General features: G+C 46.7%; 1 protein-coding gene across 1 annotated transcript in view; it reads left to right on the forward strand.

Annotated features, from left to right (window-relative positions):
• The window catches only part of LOC310858630 (spectrin beta chain, non-erythrocytic 1-like), a 73371-nt gene that overhangs the window by 16065 nt on the left and 35105 nt on the right, over positions 1-22201 (forward strand). The window contains exons 9-22 of the mRNA XM_083764823.1: positions 5769-5956; positions 6584-6695; positions 7585-7743; positions 8501-8596; positions 10100-10306; positions 11141-11297; positions 12501-12673; positions 13451-13674; positions 13759-13891; positions 15559-15660; positions 18910-19121; positions 19597-19767; positions 21049-21169; positions 21469-21684. Of these exons, the coding sequence (XP_083620949.1) occupies positions 5769-5956; positions 6584-6695; positions 7585-7743; positions 8501-8596; positions 10100-10306; positions 11141-11297; positions 12501-12673; positions 13451-13674; positions 13759-13891; positions 15559-15660; positions 18910-19121; positions 19597-19767; positions 21049-21169; positions 21469-21684 (2271 nt within the window). The remainder of the gene's footprint in view (positions 1-5768; positions 5957-6583; positions 6696-7584; positions 7744-8500; positions 8597-10099; positions 10307-11140; positions 11298-12500; positions 12674-13450; positions 13675-13758; positions 13892-15558; positions 15661-18909; positions 19122-19596; positions 19768-21048; positions 21170-21468; positions 21685-22201) is intronic.

A 22201-nucleotide genomic window follows, 5' to 3' on the forward strand; every position in this document is an offset into this window, starting at 1 on the left:
ATGACATCAATGTACGGTTCTCATTATATCCTGTACCGTAATATGACATCAATGTACGGTTCTCATTATATTCTGTACCGTAAAATGACATCAATGTATGGTTCTCATTATATTCTGTACCGTAAAATGACATCAATGTATGGTTCTCATTATACTCTGTACCGTAAAATGACATCAATGTATGGTTCTCAAACTGTAGTAATGTCGGACCAGCAGAATATTGAGCCTTCGGACACGACGCGGCATGAGTCATAGGGCGACATCTGTCCCCGTTTCTAAACGCAGGGTGTTGCTGGATCTGTGTCTCCAGGTTTTGCAGGTTTCTCAGTGTGTTGCTGGATCTGTCAATTCAATTCAAATGAGCTTTATTGATATGAGAAAACATATTGTCAAAGTGAAACAAGACAATCAAAATAAAACAATGTATTTTCAAATAAATATTGGATATGAATAGGAATTAAATAAAGGTATTATACAGAGCTGTAACATTAAAGCTGCTATAAGCAATAATATGTAAAAGAAAATCATATTTTTTTTGGTATTCAGACAGCCAGCAATGGGTAGAACGCTCCCAAAAAATGTAGTCTCTGTGACACATCTAGGGGCCACAATCTGCATTCAAAGATGCTCCTTTGAAGGAAGCATGAGTTCAAGTCCGTTGCTCTCCCCTTGTCCCCCATATATGGGGACTAGGTTGGTGGAGGGTGTGTAGAGCCCAGGATCACATTAGATCAGGGGTGACGAACTCAACTTGGGGCGAGGGCCGCATTGGTCAAAAGGTCACTTGATGGGGGCCACAACCAGTTGCGGATGCACGCTCGATGTCTCAGTCAGTCATTGCTATAATATCTATCTATCTATGTATGCTCAGACCCAGCCAGCCAGCCAGCAAGCCACACACATAGTGCTCAGACCCAGCCAGCCAGCCAGCTACACACATAGTGCTCAGACCCAGCCAGCCAGCCAGCCACACACATAGTGCTCAGACCCAGCCAGCCAGCCAGCTACACACATAGTGCTCAGACCCAGCCAGCCAGCCAGCCACACACATAGTGCTCAGACCCAGCCAGCCAGCCAGCTACACACATAGTGCTCAGACCCAGCCAGCCAGCCAGCCACACACATAGTGCTCAGACCCAGCCAGCCAGCCAGCTACACACATAGTGCTCAGACCCAGCCAGCCAGCCAGCCACACACAGGGTTGGGAAGTAACGGATTACATGTAATCCGTTACTGTAATCAGAGTAAAAAAAAAACGTAACTGTAACGTCTTAGAGTACATTTTAAAATGTGTAATCTGGATTACAGTAACGGGGGAGTTGTAACGGGGGTTACATGAGGATTACATTCTCCCCTTCTCCTCATTAATTTTACAAACAAGTTATAAATTATTATAACACCAAACGGAATGGATTGGAGTTGAGCACAGCGCGCACCTCTCTGACTCTGTGTAAAATCCTCACAGTGGAGGCTGCTGCTGGCGGTGTCGCCATTTTGCGAGAGAAATAAGCAACCAGGTCTATGAAAACAAGCCCAAAAGAAGCGACTATAAAAGGCCACACGAGCACTTCAAAGCTATATATATCGTCCATTAAACAATGTGCATATTTATATATGTTGGCTATTTGAAAATAGACAATCTACAAGCTCACAACCGTTCTACCATTATTTACAAGCAACTTCAGAAAAATAAGCCCAATGTGGCTTATAAAAATCAGACCAGGCAACACTGCAGAGATACTAGATAGGAGAGCATATGATATATTGGATTAGGGATAAATAATGGGTAGCGCAGTCTTCTCTTTTAGGTAAAATACAATGAGGCTTTTTATTTAAAGAGTAGCCTACGGGGTATAAATATAATTGTATAGGGCTGAGTTATTTGTAGACTATATAAATTAGTCTTTACTGTCTAGTCAATGTTTTATACTCATGCCATGTCTATCTAAATGAGTGTCAGCCAGGAATGTCAAAAATAGTTTTTATTTGCCACTTTGACCACACATGGATGAAGTTGTTGGTTGTCAAAGTTGTTGGTTGTCAAAGTTGTTGGTTGTTGTCAATCAAACAATCAAAATGGTTCTGTAGGTCAAGATGCATTTTTCTTATGATCTGTTATAAGTTGACACAATGACTCTACAGTAATGTACTGTAACTGTTCAGAGAGGTCAAATTCTTAACAATGAAATGACCTTAACCATATTTCAGTTGTCCTTATCTTAATTTCATAGGCTCAACATTCTTGTCTATCAATGGTAAAACTTGTATTATCTAATTAAATTGAGTTTTACTTAAAAGTAATCGAAAAGTAACTGAAAGTAACTTGTAGTTACTTTTTAAATGGAGTAATCGGGATTACGTTACTGACTACATTTTTTAGCAAGTAACTTGTAACTGTAGGGGATTCCTTTTTAAAAGTAACCCTCCCAACCCTGGCCACACACATAGTGCTCAGACCCAGCCAGCCAGCCACACACATAGTGCTCAGACCCAGCCAGCCAGCCAGCTACACACATAGTGCTCAGACCCAGCCAGCCAGCCAGCCACACACATAGTGCTCAGACCCAGCCAGCCAGCCAGCTACACACATAGTGCTCAGACCCAGCCAGCCAGCCAGCTACACACATAGTGCTCAGACCCAGCCAGCCAGCCAGCCAGCCACACACATAGTGCTCAGACCCAGCCAGCCAGCCAGCCACACACATAGTGCTCAGACCCAGCCAGCCAGCAAGCCACACACATAGTACTCAGACCCAGCCAGCCACACACATAGTGCTCAGACCCAGCCAGCCAGCCAGCCACACACATAGTGGGGGGTGGATTCATTGAACCCACCCCCCATATTAATCAATAACAGATAAAACGTATAAGATTTTATATTATGCACATGCCATGGTCACATAACCATTATATGTTGAGTACATGCTTTGATGGTTACAGTTATATAATCAGTTTTGATGAGTAAACCTTTGTGGAGATCTTCTCAGTTCTCATTGTATGCTAGTTACTGCCATTCAGGACGGAAAATGAAATCCATTTGGATTTGGGGAGAAGTAGTTTCATAAGGGGCTGGTATGAAGTACTTGATAAAGAGAACATGTTCAGTTCACTAGTCTACACTCTACTCTACACCTGCCTTCATTTCATCTGATTGTCTGTCTGGCAGGCACTTAACAAGCGTTCGTTAACTGTGTCTGTTAGAGAGAGGGGCAGAGAAGAGTGGCTTTGCTCAACTTGATTTATACTTATATTCTCCACTCTGATGAAGGTACATGTTCGATATATCATGCAGCCTTACTTATTAGCCTATATTTTGGCTATTAAAAAAAAAAAGGCAGGCGGGCCACATAAAATGACATGGCGGGCCACATTTGGCCCGCGGGCCTTGACTTTGACACCCATGCATTAGATGATTGACACAGGGGTGAAAAATGGGTTACAAAATCGTGGGATAAAAATAATATATATAAAGAAAAAAGATGCTCCTAGAAGCTTTATCATTGGTCGGGAAAAAAACAGTCGCAATGACTAACCAATCAGGAAGAAGATGGGCAAATCGACCAATGACAAAAGCTTCTAGGAAAATCTTTGAATGCCGATTGCAGCCCCCTAGATGTGTCTCGGAGACTAAGGCCCTTTCCCAATTCCTTTTTTAACCCTACCCCTCAGCCCTTGCCCCTTCCCCTTCCCCCTACATAATGAGTGTCAAGGGGTAGGGAGATAAATCATCCCCCTAGGAATTGGAACGTCCCTAAATATTGAACGTCCCTTGTAGATATTGATATGTGATATAATATATTGATATACAACCTGTTCTCAGAAACTAGCTGATCTGCAAGCTCACTACAGGCCAGTGGTCCCCAAACTTTTTATGTCAAGGACCCCAAATTGACACTAATTAGCCCGCAGACCCCCATTTGATGGCATTTCTGTCTCTGGGACCCCCAATTTATATTGTAAAATCAATGTTAATTAGCTCTGAGAGTGTACAACCTATCATTTAGCCCATAACCCACTTTGAAAACCACTTTCCATAAGCTGTAGAGATGGAACGTAAATATAACATTGCTGTGGTTATGATGAAATAAATATATTGTAATTTTGTCTCATGTTGGTAGGCCACCATGCAGAATGTAATTCAGCTAGATATAGCTCATTCTGACACCTGCTCAACAGTTGTACCTGATTAATTGATTATTGTATTAACAGTTTGTATAGCATGGGTACAGATATATATACAGGGTTAGAAAAAGGAAAAACAATTTACAGTATAGAAAGAAGGGGCTGTGGTCACTGAATGGGTAACGTTGTATGAATGCAACGCCGTATCATATCGTTAGTTCACGTGAGGTAACGTTAACCTTTGCTAGAGATTGCGATATTTTTGGCGATGCAGATTGTTAATACATTCAAATAATATTGGTTATTATAATATTTTTCCATAATAAAGGACATAAAAGGCTTCTTACCTCGTCCGCCTTTCAGCCCTCACTGCCCCTCAGTGATGTTGCTCCGTTTGAAGTCCCGTCGAGATATCCCTTCAAATGAAGGGGATTCTACCCCTCGCCCTCGGCCCTACCCCTCGCTCCAAAGACAATTGAGATAACCCTTCCCCCTCACGTGAACGGGCATAAGCAAGGGCAAGGGCTAAGGGCCAGGACGAAGGGAGGAATTGGGATTGAGCCTAAGTCTTTTTGGGGAGTGTTCTTCCCATCGCTGGCTGTCGGAATACCAAAAAACCAGGTCATTACAATTTTGACATTATTGCTTATAGCAGCTTTAAAGGGATAGTTCAGATTTTTTTAACTTAAGTTGTATGAAATACTTGCCATTATTATAGTGGTTGCAACTGTATTAATTGACTCCCCGAGTCCCGTGGTGGGAGTCCTGCTCTGGTTTTAGTGAAATCAAAAGTAGTTCCGGTCATTTTGTGGGGGGCACTGGGGGCCACGCAGTAAAGGTAAATTAATCCACAAAACTAACGTAATTTGTATTGTTGACCTATTTCTAAAATATTAGTGCAACTTTCGTTCTTTTTTTACGCAGAACCATGTTTTTTGTGTCCATATCACTACGCCCAAAAGTTGTATTTCATACAACTTAAGTTCAAAAAATCTGAACTATCCCTTTAACACTTTGCGTAAAACTATCTTGTGAACCGATACAAAGAGATAGTTATACCTTATAGTTATTGTTGTTTTTTCTCTCATTACGTCAATAATGTCAACGGGAGTCCAAGGGTTTTAAGGTGGTTGTATTCCATTTGACATCCTTCTCCTGTCACAGCAGCTCAACAAATGTTAATGTTAACCCATTTTAGGCGGGAACCCCTTTTGGTGTTAGCATTACGTTATGCTTTAGCTATTTAAAAATAGCAGATCTACAAGCTCATAGCTTGTAGGTCTGCTATTTTTGAAAAATCGAAGAACGACTGACATAGAAACATAGCTTTTTCAGAAAACTAATTTTCAAACAGTCATTTTTAGAATCTGATCTCAGGTCAGAATGGGTTAATGCACATTGTTGTTCTTCACCCAACAGATAGGGGGAGTTTCTGGTCACTGTGTCCTGTGTGTCTCCAGGTGTTGTTCCTCACCCAACAGATAGGGGGAGTTTCTGGTCACTGTGTCCTGTGTGTCTCCAGGTGTTGTTCCTCACCCAACAGATAGGGGGAGTTTCTGGTCACTGTGTCCTGTGTGTCTCCAGGTGTTGTTCCTCACCCAACAGATAGGGGGAGTTTCTGGTCACTGTGTTCTGTGTGTGTCCAGGTGTTGGACCAGGCCATTGACACGGAGCAGATGGTGGTCCAGTACGAGTCTCTGGCCTCGGACCTCCTGGAGTGGATCGAAGAGACCATCGTCATCCTCAACAACAGGAAGTTCGCCAACTCTCTGGGCGGAGTTCAGCAGCAACTGCAGGCCTTCAACTCCTACCGCACCGTGGAGAAACCTCCCAAGTTAGTCACAGATATACACGTAACACCTATACTTACCACTGTAGAGAAACCTCCAGAGTTAGTCACAAATATGCACGTAACACCTATACTTACCACTGTAGAGAAACCTCGCAAGTTAGTCACAAATATGCACATAACACCTATACTTACCACCGTGGAGAAACCTCCCAAGTTAGTCACAAATATACACATAACACCTATACTTAACCACACTGGAGAAACCTCCCAAGTCAGTCACAAATATGCACATAACACTTATACTTACCACTGTAGAGAAACCTCCAAAGTTAGTCACAAATATACACGTAACACCTATACTTACCACTGTAGAGAAACCTCCCAAGTCAGTCACAAATATGCGCACGTAACACCTACAGTATACTTACCACTGTAGAGAAACCTCCCAGGTTAGTCACAGAAACACACATAACACCTATAAACCTATAAGTTCAGTTGTAACATAAATATGCATGACACGATTTTACCTAAAAACCAGAACACCGTAAGGACTTGTTGTGGAACAGTGTTGTCTGACTGCGTGTGTGCGTGTGCGTGTGCGTGTGCGTGTGCGTGTGTGTGTGTGTGTGTGTGTGTGTGTGTGTGTGTGTGCGTGCGTGTGTGTGTCAGGTTCACAGAGAAAGGTAACCTGGAGGTTCTTCTCTTCACCATCCAGAGTAAGATGAGAGCCAACAACCAGAAGGTCTACACGACCTCTGACCTCATCCATGACATCAACAAGGTATTGACCTTTAACCTTTGACCTTTAATAACAACCAGAAGGTCTACACGACCTCTGACCTCATCCATGACATCAACAAGGTACTGACCTTTAACCTTTGACCTTTAACCCATTCTGACCTGAGATCAGATTCTAAAAAAAATCTTCTACATCCCTGAAAAAGCTATGTTTCTGTGTCAGTGGTTCTTCGATTAAAAAAAAATAGCAGACCTACAAGCTCGTAGCGCGCCACTCGGTGGCGCGCTATGAGCTTGTAGATCTGCTGTTTTTCAATAGCTAAAGCATAGCATAATGCTAACACAAAAAGGGGTTCGCGCCCCAAAATGGGTTAATGACAACCAGGAGGTCTACACCCCTAGGGAGGGGAACCTCATCCATGACATCAACAAGGTCATTGGCCGCCGACCCCCATCTACAAATATGTTGGGACCCCCCCCCCCCCCCCCTCCAGAAGCAACGATTTAGTTAAAAACGTTACGAATATATTCAAAGATTCGCGCCACAATTTCACGATGTTTCTAAAACAGCAGACCTACATGTAATCTACATGTAACCCACATGAATCTGATCTCAGGTCAGAATGGGTTAATCTGATCTCAGGTCAGAATTCTGTACGGGAACCCATTTTGGTGTTAGCATCATGTTATGCTTTAGCTATTGAAAAATAGCAGATCTACAAGCTCATAGCGCGCCACCGAGTGGCGCGCTACGAGCTTGTAGGTCTGCTATTTTAGAAAAATCAAAGACACTTTTAGAATCTGATCTCAGGTCAGAATGGGTTCATCAGACCAGTGTATGTGTCCAGTGGAAACCCTCGTATGAATCTGATCTCAGGTCAGAATGGGTTAATGTTCACGGAGCCTGACTGACACTATACCCGTCCAATCAGACGTGGGAGAGGCTGGAGAAGGCGGAGCATGAGCGCGAGCTGGCCCTGAGGGACGAGCTGATTCGTCAGGAGAAACTGGAGCAGCTGGCGAGGCGCTTCGATCGCAAGGCGGCCATGAGGGAGACCTGGCTGTCTGAGAACCAGAGGCTGGTGGCCCAGGTACCTGTCTGTCTGTCTGTCTGTCTGTCTGTCTGTCTGAGAACCTGAGGCTGGTGGCCCAGGTACCCGTCTGTCTGTCTGTCTGTTTGTCTGTCTGTCAGCCACGCTAGGTGGCAGCAATGTGTACTAGGGGTGGGACGATATGGGTACCTCGCGATACGATATATATCGCGATATTAGGCCCTCGATAACGATAATATCATGATATTGTGCGACGGGCAGCTGCACCCGGAAATGTAGTCTCTGGGTTGTTTCACTCGTTTCTAGCGCTTATTGTGTTACTCTTTGGGTATATTTGTACATTTCCACCTTCAGTCGATGCTTCATATCCATGTGAGTGAAAAGGCCGGGATCGGTTTATTTTTAAGAACACAGTTCTTATATGAAGAGATCTAAAATCCCCCTATGGGGATTACAATGCAAATAAAAAGTACACAAACCTGTGGACTGGCGCCATCTACAGAACAGTGACGTTAGGACTTCGCTGCTCTATGTAGTATTGTGTATATTTATCCTGTGTTGTGTCGCGTGTCGCGTGTCGTGTGTCGTGTGGTGTCGTGTTAAATATGTATCATGTTGTATTTAACAGGATAACTTTGGTTATGACCTCCCGTCAGTAGATTTATATTATATTATATTTAACAGGATAACTTCGGTTATGACCTCCCGTCAGTAGATTTATATTATATTGTATTTAACAGGATAACTTCGGTTATGACCTCCCGTCAGTAGATTTATATTATATTGTATTTAACAGGATAACTTCGGTTATGACCTCCCGTCAGTAGAGGCCGCCACCAAGAAGCACGAGGCGATCGAGACGGACATCACGGCGTACGAGGAGCGTGTGCAGGTCAGTGTTGATTTCCTCGACTAAAACTATGAGCAAAAAAAAATGTCCGTCGACCTTCCTAGTGTTGGGGAGGGACTAGTGGACAACAGGAAGGGACTAGTGGACAACAGGAAGGGACTAGTGGACAACAGGTGTTAGGAAGGGACTAGTGGACAACAGGAAGGGACTAGTGGACAACAGGTGTTAGGAAGGGACTAGTGGACAACAGGAAGGGACTAGTGGACAACAGGAAGGGACTAGTAGACAACAGGAAGGGACTAGTGGACAACAGGAAGGGACTAGTGGACAACGGGTGTTAGGAAGGGACTAGTGGACAACAGGAAGGGACTAGTGGACAACAGGAAGGGACTAGTGGACAACAGGAAGGGACTAGTGGACAACAGGAAGGGACTAGTGGACAACAGGTGTTGGGAAGGGACTAGTGGACAACAGGAAGGGACTAGTGGACAACAGGAAGGGACTAGTGGACAACAGGAAGGGACTAGTGGACAACAGAAAGGGACTAGTGGACAACAGGTGTTAGGAAGGGACTAGTGGACAACAGGAAGGGACTAGTGGACAACAGGTGTTAGGGAGGGACTAGTGGACAACAGGAAGGGACTAGTGGACAACAGGTGTTAGGGAGGGACTAGTGGACAACAGGAAGGGACTAGTGGACAACAGGAAGGGACTAGTGGACAACAGGTGTTAGGGAGGGACTAGTGGACAACAGGAAGGGACTAGTGGACAACAGGAAGGGACTAGTGGACAACAGGAATGGACTAGTGGACAACAGGAAGGGACTAGTGGACAACAGGAAGGGACTAGTGGACAACAGGTGTTAGGAAGGGACTAGTGGACAACAGGAAGGGACTAGTGGACAACAGGAAGGGACTAGTGGACAACAGGAAGGGACTAGTGGACAACAGGAAGGGACTAGTGGACAACAGGTGTTAGGAAGGGACTAGTGGACAACAGGAAGGGACTAGTGGACAATAGGAAGGGACTAGTGGACAACAGGTGTTAGGAAGGGACTAGTGGACAACAGATCCAGTACAAGTTATTTTACATTTGGTTTGCATGCTGAAAATAGCCGATCTACAAGCTCACAACGCGTCGCAGCGCTATTCTGATCGGCTATTTTCAGCAAACGTCAAACTAAGATCGGTATTTAGTCGACTAAAACCAGACTTATAACACAAAGAGACATTCCTGGTGACTGAAATGTGACCTAAAACTTTAACCCATTCTGAACGGGAACCCATTTTGGTGTTATAGCATCATGTTATGCTTTAGCTATTGAAAAATAGCAGATCTACAAGCTCATAGCATACGAGCTTGTAGGTCTGCTATATTTTTTTTTATCGAAGAACGTCTGACATTTTTTTAAATCTGATCTCAGGTCAGAATGGGTTAATCAGACCAGTGTGTGTCCAGTGGAAACCTCGTATGAATCTGATCTCAGGTCAGAAAGGGTTTAATATCCAAAAATGGACCCTTTAATTTTTATATTTGTTTTACCAGGCGGTGGTGGGCGTGGCCTCGGAGCTGGAGGCGGAGTCTTACCACGACGTGGTGCGCGTGGCGGCGCGGCGCGACAACGTGCTCCGCCTCTGGGACTACCTCCTGGACCTCCTGAAGGAACGCCGGAGACGCCTGGAGCTGCACCTCACCGTGCAGCGCGTCTTCCAGGAGATGCTGCTCCTCATGGACTGGATGGACCACATGAAGGTACGTCTATCCAGGAGATGCTGCTCCTCATGGACTGGATGGACCTCATGAAGGTACCAGTGTTGTTTTCGTCGACTAAAACTAAGACGAAAAATGTTCGTCGACTACTTTTTCCACTGAAGAAAACTAAATGGAAACTAAAACTATGCTATGGTGACTAAAACTAAGACTAAATATACTGACAATTTCGTCAACAAATAAAAACTAGACTAAAATGTTAGGAAGGGACTAGTGGACAAGAGATCCAGTATAAGTCATTTTACACTTGGTTGCATGTTGAAAATAGCAGATCTACAAGCTCACAACGCGTCGCGCTGCGACACGTTGTGAGCTTGTAGATCGGCTATTTTCAGCAAGTGTAAAATAAGTCATTATGACGGCAACAAGCCCCAGCAAAATACATTTTAGTCGACTAAATCACCTGTAGATTTAGTCGACTAAAATCTTATGACATTTAGTCGACTAAAACTAGACTAACACTAATACATTCCAGGTGACTAAAGTGTGAAAGATCTGTTGCCCGTGGACAAGGCACGTTACCTCCGCAAGTTAGATATTATCGGCATAGATGTTTGTCCGTATGTGATTAAGGATTGGAAAAAGTTGCATTGACAGACATATAAAATTCTGCCCAGGGTAAAAAAAACCGGATGTGATGTTTTGGGGCGTTCCTGTCTTGCTCCGTGTCAGTGTATATCAGGGGTTCTCAACCCATGGGTCGCGTGTGTGTGTGTGTGTGTGTGTGTGTGTGTGTGTGTGTGTGTGTGTGTGTGTGTGTGTGTGTGTGTGTGTGTGTGTGTGTGTGTGTGTGTGTGTGTGTGTGTGTGTGTGTAGATGCTCCTCCTCTCCCAGGACTACGGTAAACACCTCCTGGAGGTTGAGGATCTCCTCCAGAACCAGTGTCTGGTTGAAGCTGACATATCCGTCCAATCAGAGCGCGTCCGGCAGGTCAACGCCAGCGCCCAGCGATGCTCCGCCCTCACGGCAGACGGTGAGAGCAACCTTTGACCTTTAGACCTGACGTCGACATTAAAAAAAACAAAATCTGAAAAACCTCATGTTTCTGTATCAGTGGTGCTCAATATTTCATGTCAAGGACTCCAAAAATTATATATAATTGGCCGCCGACCCCCATCTGAAAATATGTTGTTCCAGGGGACCCCCCCCCCACTATTCAACTAGTGGACTATTCATATAGTACACCGTTTTTTAATGTAGGCTACAATTATTATAAAATGTTACGTTTTTCTTTTTCTTTTTTTACATAGACATGGAGTATTGCCCAACAGGCGCTCCTAGGCTGTGGAGCAATGTGATCTGTTGTGATATCAAATCAATAATCTAAATGAAGGACGGCGAACTTCGTCCTGGGCGTGTTGGGGTGTTAATGATGTCTCCAGGTTATAAAGCATGTGAGCCTCAGCTCATTAATTAACTGTATTAATTGTTTAATTAACTGTATTGATGCTGTCTCCAGGTAACCTGACGCTGCCAGATCCAAGAAGCTTGCTACACACATTTGTTTCACAGCTTATTGGGATCTGGGATCTCGGAAGCAAATTCGATGACGGGGCTGTTCCTTTTTTTCAAGATACTTGGTAGATGATTGGATGGGACCGTCTGTCTATCACCGTGTGGGCATGCAAACACAACCAATCATATTGACGTGTCTATATAGCTTCACATCCGGTTTGGCACATATCCCGCCCTTAGCTCACGCTGATTGGTTCGAACCACGGAGCGGTTCGGTGTTAGCTCAACTCCCTGAGAGATCCCAGATGGTTGCTGTGTTGGGGAACATGGTTACCCAATACCGCCCCCATCTGGCAGAGTCAGGTTAGTCTCCAGGTTGCAGCTCATTGAAGACAGGGTCTCTCACATGGAGTTCTGTATTGATTCCAGGTTACAGAGCATGTGAGCCCCAGCTCATTGAAGACAGGGTCTCTCACATGGAGTTCTAACTGTATTGATTCCAGGTTACAGAGCATGTGAGCCCCAGCTCATTGAATACAGGGTCTCTCACATCGAGTTCTGTATTGATTCCAGGTTACAGAGCATGTGAGCCCCAGCTCATTGAAGACAGGGTCTCTCATATGGAGTTGTAACTGTATTGATTCCAGGTTACAGAGCATGTGAGCCCCAGCTCATTGAAGACAGGGTCTCTCATATGGAGTTCTAACTGTATTGATTCCAGGTTACAGAGCATGTGAGCCCCAGCTCATTGAAGACAGGGTCTCTCACATGGAGTTCTGCTACCAGGAACTGTCTCAGCTGGCTGCGGAGCGACGCTCCCGCCTGGAGGAGTCCAAACGCCTCTGGACCTTTCACTGGGAGATGAGTGAGGAGGAGGCCTGGATCAGAGAGAAGGTACTAAACCCATAGTCCCTAAACCCTAAACCCTAAACCCTAACATACTGGATCAGAGAGACGGTACTGAACCCCTAAACCCTAAACCCTAACATACTGGATCAGAGAGACGGTACTGAACCCCTAAACCCTAACATACTGGATCAGAGAGAAGGTACTAAACCCATAGTCCCTAAACCCTAACATACTGGATCAGAGAGACGGTACTGAACCCCTAAACCCTAACATACTGGATCAGAGAGACGGTACTGAACCCCTAAACCCTAACATACTGGATCAGAGAGAAGGTACTAAACCCATAGTCCCTAAACCCTAACATACTGGATCAGGGAGAATGTTCTGAACCCATAGTCCCTAAACCCTGAACCATAACATACTGGATCAGGGCGACGGTACTGAACGGTGGGCGGCGGTGGCTCAGCGGTAGAGTGGCTGGATGGTAACCGGCGCAAGGTTCCCGGTTCAATCTCTGGTGCTCCCCCAGAGTTAGTGTGGAAGTGTCCTTGAGCAAGACAGAACCCCTAATTGCTCCTGATGTGCTGTTTGGTGCCTTGCATGGTTTCCTCCGCCATCGGTGTGTGAATGTAAGCCCACGTCACACAGATACAGGAAGTAAAGTGGAGATGGCTCCGCCCACTTCAAGCAGATACAGGAAGTCAATTGGAGATGGCGTGTGTTGCCATGTCCACCTGTAAACATGCAACATGTCAATAAGTTTACATTTCCTGTGTGTGTGTGTGTGTGTGTGTGCGCGCGCGCGCACGCGCATCCCACCAGGAGATCATCGTGCGCTCTGAGGAGCGTGCACGTGACCTGACGTGCGCGCTGCGCCTGCTGTCTCAGCACGGCGCCCTGGAGGACGAGATGTCCGGGTGGGCGGGGCGTCTGAGACACACCGTGGCCGAGGGGCGGAGCCTGGCGCTGGGCGCCGCCCACATCCAGGAGCGAATAGCAGAGGTGGAGGCCCAGTGGGCGGGGCTAGAGGCACTGGCCGCCCAGAGGTGAGACATTAAGATTAATAATAATAATAATCATCATCATGAAAAGGAGGATGACGATATTAATGTTATTCTGTGTGTTAACAGGAAGTCAGCGCTAGAACAGGACGTGGCTGTCCAACAGTTCCACGCAGACGCTGACGATGTGGACGCCTGGACTGTCGACGTCCTGAGGAGGGTTTCCTCTGAGGACACCGGGCAGGACGAGTCTTCTACGCAGGTACCTTTAGACCACACAGGTACCTTTAGGCCGGGCAGGACGAGTCCTCTACGCAGGTACCTTTAGACCTCTACGCAGGTACCTTTAGACCACACAGGTACCTTTAGGCCGGGCAGGACGAGTCCTCTACGCAGGTACCTTTAGACCTCTACGCAGGTACCTTTAGACCACACAGGTACCTTTAGGCCGGGCAGGACGAGTCCTCTACGCAGGTACCTTTAGACCTCTACGCAGGTACCTTTAGACCACACAGGTACCTTTAGGCCGGGCAGGACGAGTCCTCTACGCAGGTACTTTTAGACCTCTACGCAGGTACCTTTAGACCACACAGGTACCTTTAGACCGGGCAGGACGAGTCCTCTACGCAGGTACCTTTAGACCTCTACGCAGGTACCTTTAGACCACGCAGGTACCTTTAGACCGGGCAGGACGAGTCCTCTACGCAGGTACCTTTAGACCTCTACGCAGGTACCTTTAGACCACACAGGTACCTTTAGACCGGGCAGGACGAGTCCTCTACGCAGGTACCTTTAGACCTCTACGCAGGTACCTTTAGACCACACAGGTACCTTTAGACCGGGCAGGACGAGTCCTCTACGCAGGTACCTTTAGTGGGCTAGAGTTTAAATCTATTCTGAGTCATGTGGGCTTAAAGGTGTAGTGAAAAATAAATACGTTTTTCCACACTTTTAGACCATATCCGTGGTCATCATAGGGCATACCTAACAATGCATGCCAAAAAAATGGGCAAATTCTTATTTTTGTGTTTTTATATCAAAAGTCCATAAAATACATTTTGTATTACTTCCTGAAAACGAAAACGTGCTGCGTGATGACGTGTCGAGGCCCACATCGATAAAAGCCAATAAAAATGAAGCTCACCCGTTTAATTCCCCATATCTGCGCATCCGTCCAGCACAGCTGCTACTGATTACCGAAATCCTCCGTTTTTATTCCCATTCAAAATATGTATCTGAAAACATCATAGGGTTGAAATAAGCCACATAACAGTAAACTGGTTGTGCTGGCCGACTGTCTGACTTGTAAACAAACACACTCCATGTGCTGCGTATAGCGTAGTTACCGTCCCTAGCTACCGTCCCATCGCCTGAAGGGATGCGACGCTCCGATTTGGTTCAGAAGCGTCATAGCGATGTTTCAACTTGAAACCGTCTGAAACGTCAAAATAAAATGTCCACCATTTCCGTTTCACTACGCCTTTAAATCTATTCTGAGTCATGTGGGCTAGAGTTTAAATCCCAGAAACATCAAACGGGAAGCCGCTAGCTTTTCAGATGCCACCCCCCTCTTGGTGACGTACACATTTTTACACTATATATGTGTATAACCCATTCTGACCTGAGATCAGATTCTAAAAAATGTCAGTCATTCTTTGATTTTTCAAAAAATAGCAGACTTACAAGCTCGTAGCGCACCACTCGTTGGCACGCTATGAGCTTGTAGATCTGCTATTTTTCAATAGCTAAAGCACGACATGATGCTAACACCAAAATGGGTTCCCATTCAGAATGGGATAAATACAGTATGTATGTATGTATAGTATGTGTGTATAAATACAGTATGTATAGTATTTATAGTATGTGTGTATAAATACAGTATGTATAGTATTTATAGTATATGTGTATAAATCATGTATGTATTCCCAGGCTCTGGTCAGGAAACATAAAGACTTGTCCGCCGAGGTGGAGAGTTACAGATCCGTTATCGACGCTCTGAGGGAACAATCTGCTGCCTTACCGGAAGACCAGGTACAAATGACCCTATGTACAATATACAATACGCACACACGCTACGATGCCTGATGGAGGGGAAAGGAACTGGTCTCTATACTGCCTCCCCCTGGCCAGCCGGGGCACCTGATAGAGGGGAAAGGAACTGGTAGGAATAACGTGTTCCTTCCACACGCTAAGTCCAACCAGGGAAACTCCCCCCTGGCAGGTGAAAAGAAGCAGCTTGGACTCCTCATGCATAGAAGGAAGCATGAGGTCAGTCCGTTGCTCTCCCCAGGTTGGCAAAGGGAGTGTAGAGCCCAGGATTACATTAGATAATTGATACTGTGTGGGGAAAAAAAGTAATGATAAATGTGAGCAGTGTCTCAGGAGGTAGAGTTGACATCTTGGAATGCGAAGGTTCGACAAGCTGTCTTTGTACTTCTGTTGATGTGGACATGAATACATGTGGGGCGGCTGTGGCTCAGGAGTTAGAGCAGGTCGTCCAATGATCCCTGGGTCGGCGGTTTGAATCCCGGCTCCTCCTCCTGTCCACATGTCGAAGTGTCCTTGGGCAAGACACTGAACCCCACCCTGCCTCCAATGAGACACTGAACCCCACACTGCCTCCAATGAGACACTGAACCCCACCCTGCCTCCAATGAGACACTGAACCCCACACTGCCTCCAATGAGACACTGAACCCCACCCTGCCTCCAATGAGACACTGAACCCCACACTGCCTCCAATGAGACACTGAACCCCACACTGCCTCCAATGAGACACTGAACCCCACCCTGCCTCCAATGAGACACTGAACCCCACCCTGCCTCCAATGAGACACTGAACCCCACACTGCCTCCAATGAGACACTGAACCCCACACTGCCTCCAATGAGACACAGAACCCCACCCTGCCTCCAATGAGACACTGAACCCCACACTGCCTCCAATGAGACACTGAACCCCACCCTGCCTCCAATGAGACACTGAACCCCACACTGCCTCCAATGAGACACTGAACCCCACACTGCCTCCAATGAGACACTGAACCCCACCCTGCCTCCAATGAGACACTGAACCCCACCCTGCCTCCAATGAGACACTGAACCCCACACTGCCTCCAATGAGACACTGAACCTCACACTGCCTCCAATGAGACATTGAACCCCACCCTGCCTCCAATGAGACACTGAACCCCACACTGCCTCCAATGAGACACTGAACCCCACACTGCCTCCAATGAGACACTGAACCCCACCCTGCCTCCAATGAGACACTGAACCCCACCCTGCCTCCAATGAGACACTGAACCCCACCCTGCCTCCAATGAGACACTGAACCCCACCCTGCCTCCAATGAGACACTGAACCCCACCCTGCCTCAAATGAGACACTGAACCCCACCCTGCCTCCAATGAGACACTGAGCCCCACACTGCCTCCAATGAGACACTGAACCCCACCCTGCCTCCAATAAGACACTGAACCCCACCCTGCCTCCAATGAGACACTGAACCCCACCCTGCCTCCAATGAGACACTGAACCCCTTGGGCAAGACACTGAACCCCACCCTGTCTCCAATGAGACACTGAACCCCACCCTGCCTCCAATGAGACACTGAACCCCACACTGCCTCCAATGAGACACTGAACCCCACCCTGCCTCCAATGAGACACTGAACCCCACCCTGCCTCCAATGAGACACTGAACCCCACCCTGCCTCCAATGAGACACTGAACCCCACCCTGCCTCCAATGAGACACTGAACCCGACACTGCCTCCAATGAGACACTGAACCCCACCCTGCCTCCAATGAGACACTGAACCCCACCCTGCCTCCAATGAGACACTGAACCCCACCCTGCCTCCAATGAGACACTGAACCCCACCCTGCCTCCAATGAGACACTGAACCCTGCACTGCCTCCAATGAGACACTGAACCCCACCCTGTCTCCAATGAGACACTGAACCCCACCCTGTCTCCAATGAGACACTGAACCCCACCCTGTCTCCAATGAGACACTGAACCCCACCCTGCCTCCAATGAGACACTGAACCCCACCCTGCCTCCAATGAGACACTGAACCTCACCCTGCCTCCAATGAGACACTGAACCCCACCCTGCCTCTAATGAGACACTGAACCCCACCCTGCCTCCAATGAGACACTGAACCCCACACTGCCTCCAATGAGACACTGAACCCCACCCTGCCTCCAATGAGACACTGAACCCCACCCTGCCTCCAATGAGACACTGAACCCCACACTGTCTCCAATGAGACACTGAACCCCACACTGCCTCCAATGAGACATTGAACCCCACCCTGTCTCCAATGAGACACTGAACCCCACCCTGCCTCCAATGAGACACTGAACCCCACACTGCCTCCAATGAGACACTGAACCCCACCCTGTCTCCAATGAGACACTGAACCCCACCCTGCCTCCAATGAGACACTGAACCCCACACTGCCTCCAATGAGACACTGAACCCCACCCTGCCTCCAATGAGACACTGAACCCCACCCTGCCTCCAATGAGACACTGAACCCCACCCTGCCTCCAATGAGACACTGAACCCCACCCTGCCTCCAATGAGACACTGAACCCTGCACTGCCTCCAATGAGACACTGAACCCCACCCTGTCTCCAATGAGACACTGAACCCCACCCTGTCTCCAATGAGACACTGAACCCCACCCTGCCTCCAATGAGACACTGAACCCCACCCTGCCTCCAATGAGACACTGAACCTCACCCTGCCTCCAATGAGACACTGAACCCCACCCTTCCTCTAATGAGACACTGAACCCCACCCTGCCTCCAATGAGACACTGAACCCCACACTGCCTCCAATGAGACACTGAACCCCACCCTGCCTCCAATGAGACACTGAACCCCACCCTGCCTCCAATGAGACACTGAACCCCACCCTGTCTCCAATGAGACACTGAACCCCACACTGCCTCCAATGAGACACTGAACCCCACCCTGTCTCCAATGAGACACTGAACCCCACCCTGCCTCCAATGAGACACTGAACCCCACACTGCCTCCAATGAGACACTGAACCCCACCCTGTCTCCAATGAGACACTGAAACCCACCCTGCCTCCAATGAGACACTGAACCCCACCCTGCCTCCAATGAGACACTGAACCCCACCCTGCCAGCGCTACGTTGAGGTGTCTGATCTCTCCAGACTCAGTTGTGTGTGTGTGTGTGTGTGTGTGTGTGTGTGTGTGTGTGTGTGTGTGTGTGTGTGTGTGTGTGTGTGGTCCTTCCAGGTGGGTGGGCGGTCCTCCTCCATGGAGCAGCGCTACGTGGAGGTGTGTGATCTCTCCAGACTCCGACGCCAGGCCCTCCAGGACGCTCTCAGCTTCTACCGGATGCTGTCGGAGGCCGACGGCTGTGAGCGATGGATCCACGACAGGGAGCAGTGGCTAACGGCCATGCCCCTCCCCCACAGGGTGGAGGACCTGGAGGTGGTCCAGCACAGGTGGGTTAACGAGAGTTAACGAGTTCACGAGATAAAGACCCCCAGGAAAGTGTTCTAAATCTTCTATCATTAACATTTATTTTGTTTAAAAAGGGTGAAGTGTCCCTTTAAGGAAGTATTTAGACAGGTGCATGGGTATCTTAGTGAAGTATTTAGACAGGTGCATGGGTATCTTAGTGAAGTATTTAGACAGGTGCATGGGTATCTTAGTGAAGTATTTAGACAGGTGCATGGGTATCTTAGTGAAGTATTTAGACAGGTGCATGGGTATCTTAGTGAAGTATTTAGACAGGTGCATGGGTATCTTAGTGAAGTATTTAGGAAAAAACGGGTCATTGTGTTTCAGGTAAAACGGGTCCTCGTGTTTCAGGTAAAACGTGCCATGGTGTTTCAGGTAAAACGTGCCATGGTGTTTCAGGTAAAACGTGCCATCGTGTTTCAGGTAAAACGTGCCATGGCGTTTTCTCGTCCACAGGTTCGAGAGCTTGGAGCCGGAGATGAACAGCCAGGCGTCTCGCGTGGCAGTGGTCAACCAGATCGCCAGACAGCTGACTCACAACGGACTTCCTGGACAACAGAATACTTTTACTCAACGGCTTCCTGTACATCTGGACGTCAAGACGCAGCAGGACAAACTCAACAACAGGTACGTAGTCATCAGGATCATACCCTTTTTATATTTTTATTTTTTAGTTACAGGAGTTTTCACTACATGGTGTTTGTGATATGAAATGTAAGCTTACTTTAATCACAGTAAACAGCATGTCTTCAGTCATTTGTAGTCATTGTTTTGTAGTCCTCAGGATGATATTGTTACGTCATGTTGTAGTCATTGTTTTGTAGTCCGCAGGATGATATTGTTACGTCATGTTGTAGTCATTGTTTTGTAGTCATCAGGATGCTATCGTTATGTCATGTTGTAGTCATTGTTTTGTAGTCATCAGGATGCTATCGTTATGTTTTGTTGTAGTCATTGTTTTGTAGTCATCAGGATGCTATCGTTATGTCATGTTGTAGTATTGTTTTGTAGTCATCAGGATGCTATCGTTATGTCATGTTGTAGTATTGTTTTGTAGTCAACAGGATGCTATCGTTATGTCATGTTGTAGTCATTGTTTTGTAGTCATCAGGATGCTATCGTTATGTCATGTTGTAGTCATTGTTTTGTAGTCATCAGGATGCTATCGTTATGTCATGTTGTAGTCATCAGGCCGGAACCCTCAAACCAGAACTTCTTTCCCTCAAACCAGAAGAATTAAACCTCCCCTGATAGATATGATGATGACATCATAGGCCTACTGTAGTGTTAATAACTATATTATGATGACATCATAGGCCTACTGTAGTGTTAATAACTATTATTATGACATCATAGGCCTACTGTAGTGTTAATAACTAGATATTATGATGACATCATATGCCTACTGTAGTGTCAATAACTATTATTATGATGACATCATATGCCTACTGTAGTGTTAATAACTATAGATATTATGATGACATCATAGGCCTACTGTAGTTTTAATAACTATTATTATGATGACATCATATGCCTACTGTAGTGTTAATAACTAGATATCATGATGACATCATAGGCCTACTGTAGTGTCAATAACTATTATTATGATGACATCATAGGCCTACTGTAGTGTTAATAACTATAGATATTATGATGACATCATAGGCCTACTGTAGTTTTAATAACTATATATATCATGATGACATCATAGGCCTACTGTAGTGTTAATAACTATATATTATGATGACATCATAGGCATACTGTAGTGTTAATAACTATAGATATTATGATGACATCATAGGCCTACTGTAGTGTTAACTACAGTATATTATGACCACATACTGTAGTTTGGGTGCTTTGGGTCATGGCCACGCCTCCTGACCCGCCCTGTCATCCTCCCGCCACCAGGTGGAGCCAGTTCCGTGAGCTGGTGGACCAGAAGAAGGAGTCGCTGAGCTCGGCGTTGGGCGTCCAGAACTACCACCTGGACTGCACCGAGACCACATCCTGGATCCGCGAGAAGACCAAGGTGTTACACGGTTACCCGTTAGCACTGTTAACCTGGTGACCCTGTTACACGGTTACCTGTTACCACTGTTATCCGTTACCACTGTTAACCTGGTGACCCTGTTACACGGTTACCCGTTACCACTGTTATCCGTTACCACTGTTAACCTGGTGACCCTGTTACACGGTTACCTGTTACCACTGTTAATCTGGTGGCCCTGTTACACGGTTACCCGTTACCACTGTTATCCGTTACCACTGTTAACCTGGTGACCCTGTTACACTGTTACTGGTTAACCTGGTGACCCTGTTGTTGTAAAGGTTATCGAGTCCACCACGGAGCTGTCCAACGACCTGACGGGCGTCATGGCTCTCCAGAGGAAGCTGAGCGGCATGGAGCGAGACCTGGCGGCCATCGAGGCCAAGCTGTGCAGCCTGCGGGGCGAGGCCCTCCGGCTGGCCGAGGAGCATCCGGACCAGGCCGCCGGCATCACGGGACGTCTGGAGGAGATCCACGCCGTGTGGGACCAGATGAAGGTATTCATATTAACCGCTTTTGGTGTTTTAACCCATTTTGACCTGAGATCATATGCGGCGGCAAGGTTCTCTCAACATGTGCTGAACAGCTCTGCAGCATTTTCCATTTATTTTTTAACTTATCTCTTCAACAACAGCGGGTCCCTAAGTTATGGAAACAGTCCACAATTGTCCCAGTTGCCAAATTTAGGACCCCAAAGTCATTACATGACTTCAGGCCTGTTTTGCTTTGACTTCATTAGCAATGAAATGTTTGGAAAAGCTAGTCAAAGATAACATCCTAAAGCAGATGGAGAAATCTCTAGATCCTCAAGTCTGGAAGAGGTGTAGATGATGCCACTATCGCCCTACTGCATTTCCTCTACCGCCACTACTGTATATTCTGTATACCAACGACTGTCGTAGCCATCACCCTAACGGGTATATTGTCAAATTTGCTGATGACTCTGTAATTGTTAGCCTCCTTGAAGACAATGAAGTACAGCATGGGCCAGTTGTCAATGACTTCATATCCTGG

Source organism: Protomyctophum parallelum, assembly GCF_964188405.1.
Source record: "Protomyctophum parallelum genome assembly, chromosome: 5".
Lineage (NCBI taxonomy): Eukaryota > Metazoa > Chordata > Actinopteri > Myctophiformes > Myctophidae > Protomyctophum > Protomyctophum parallelum.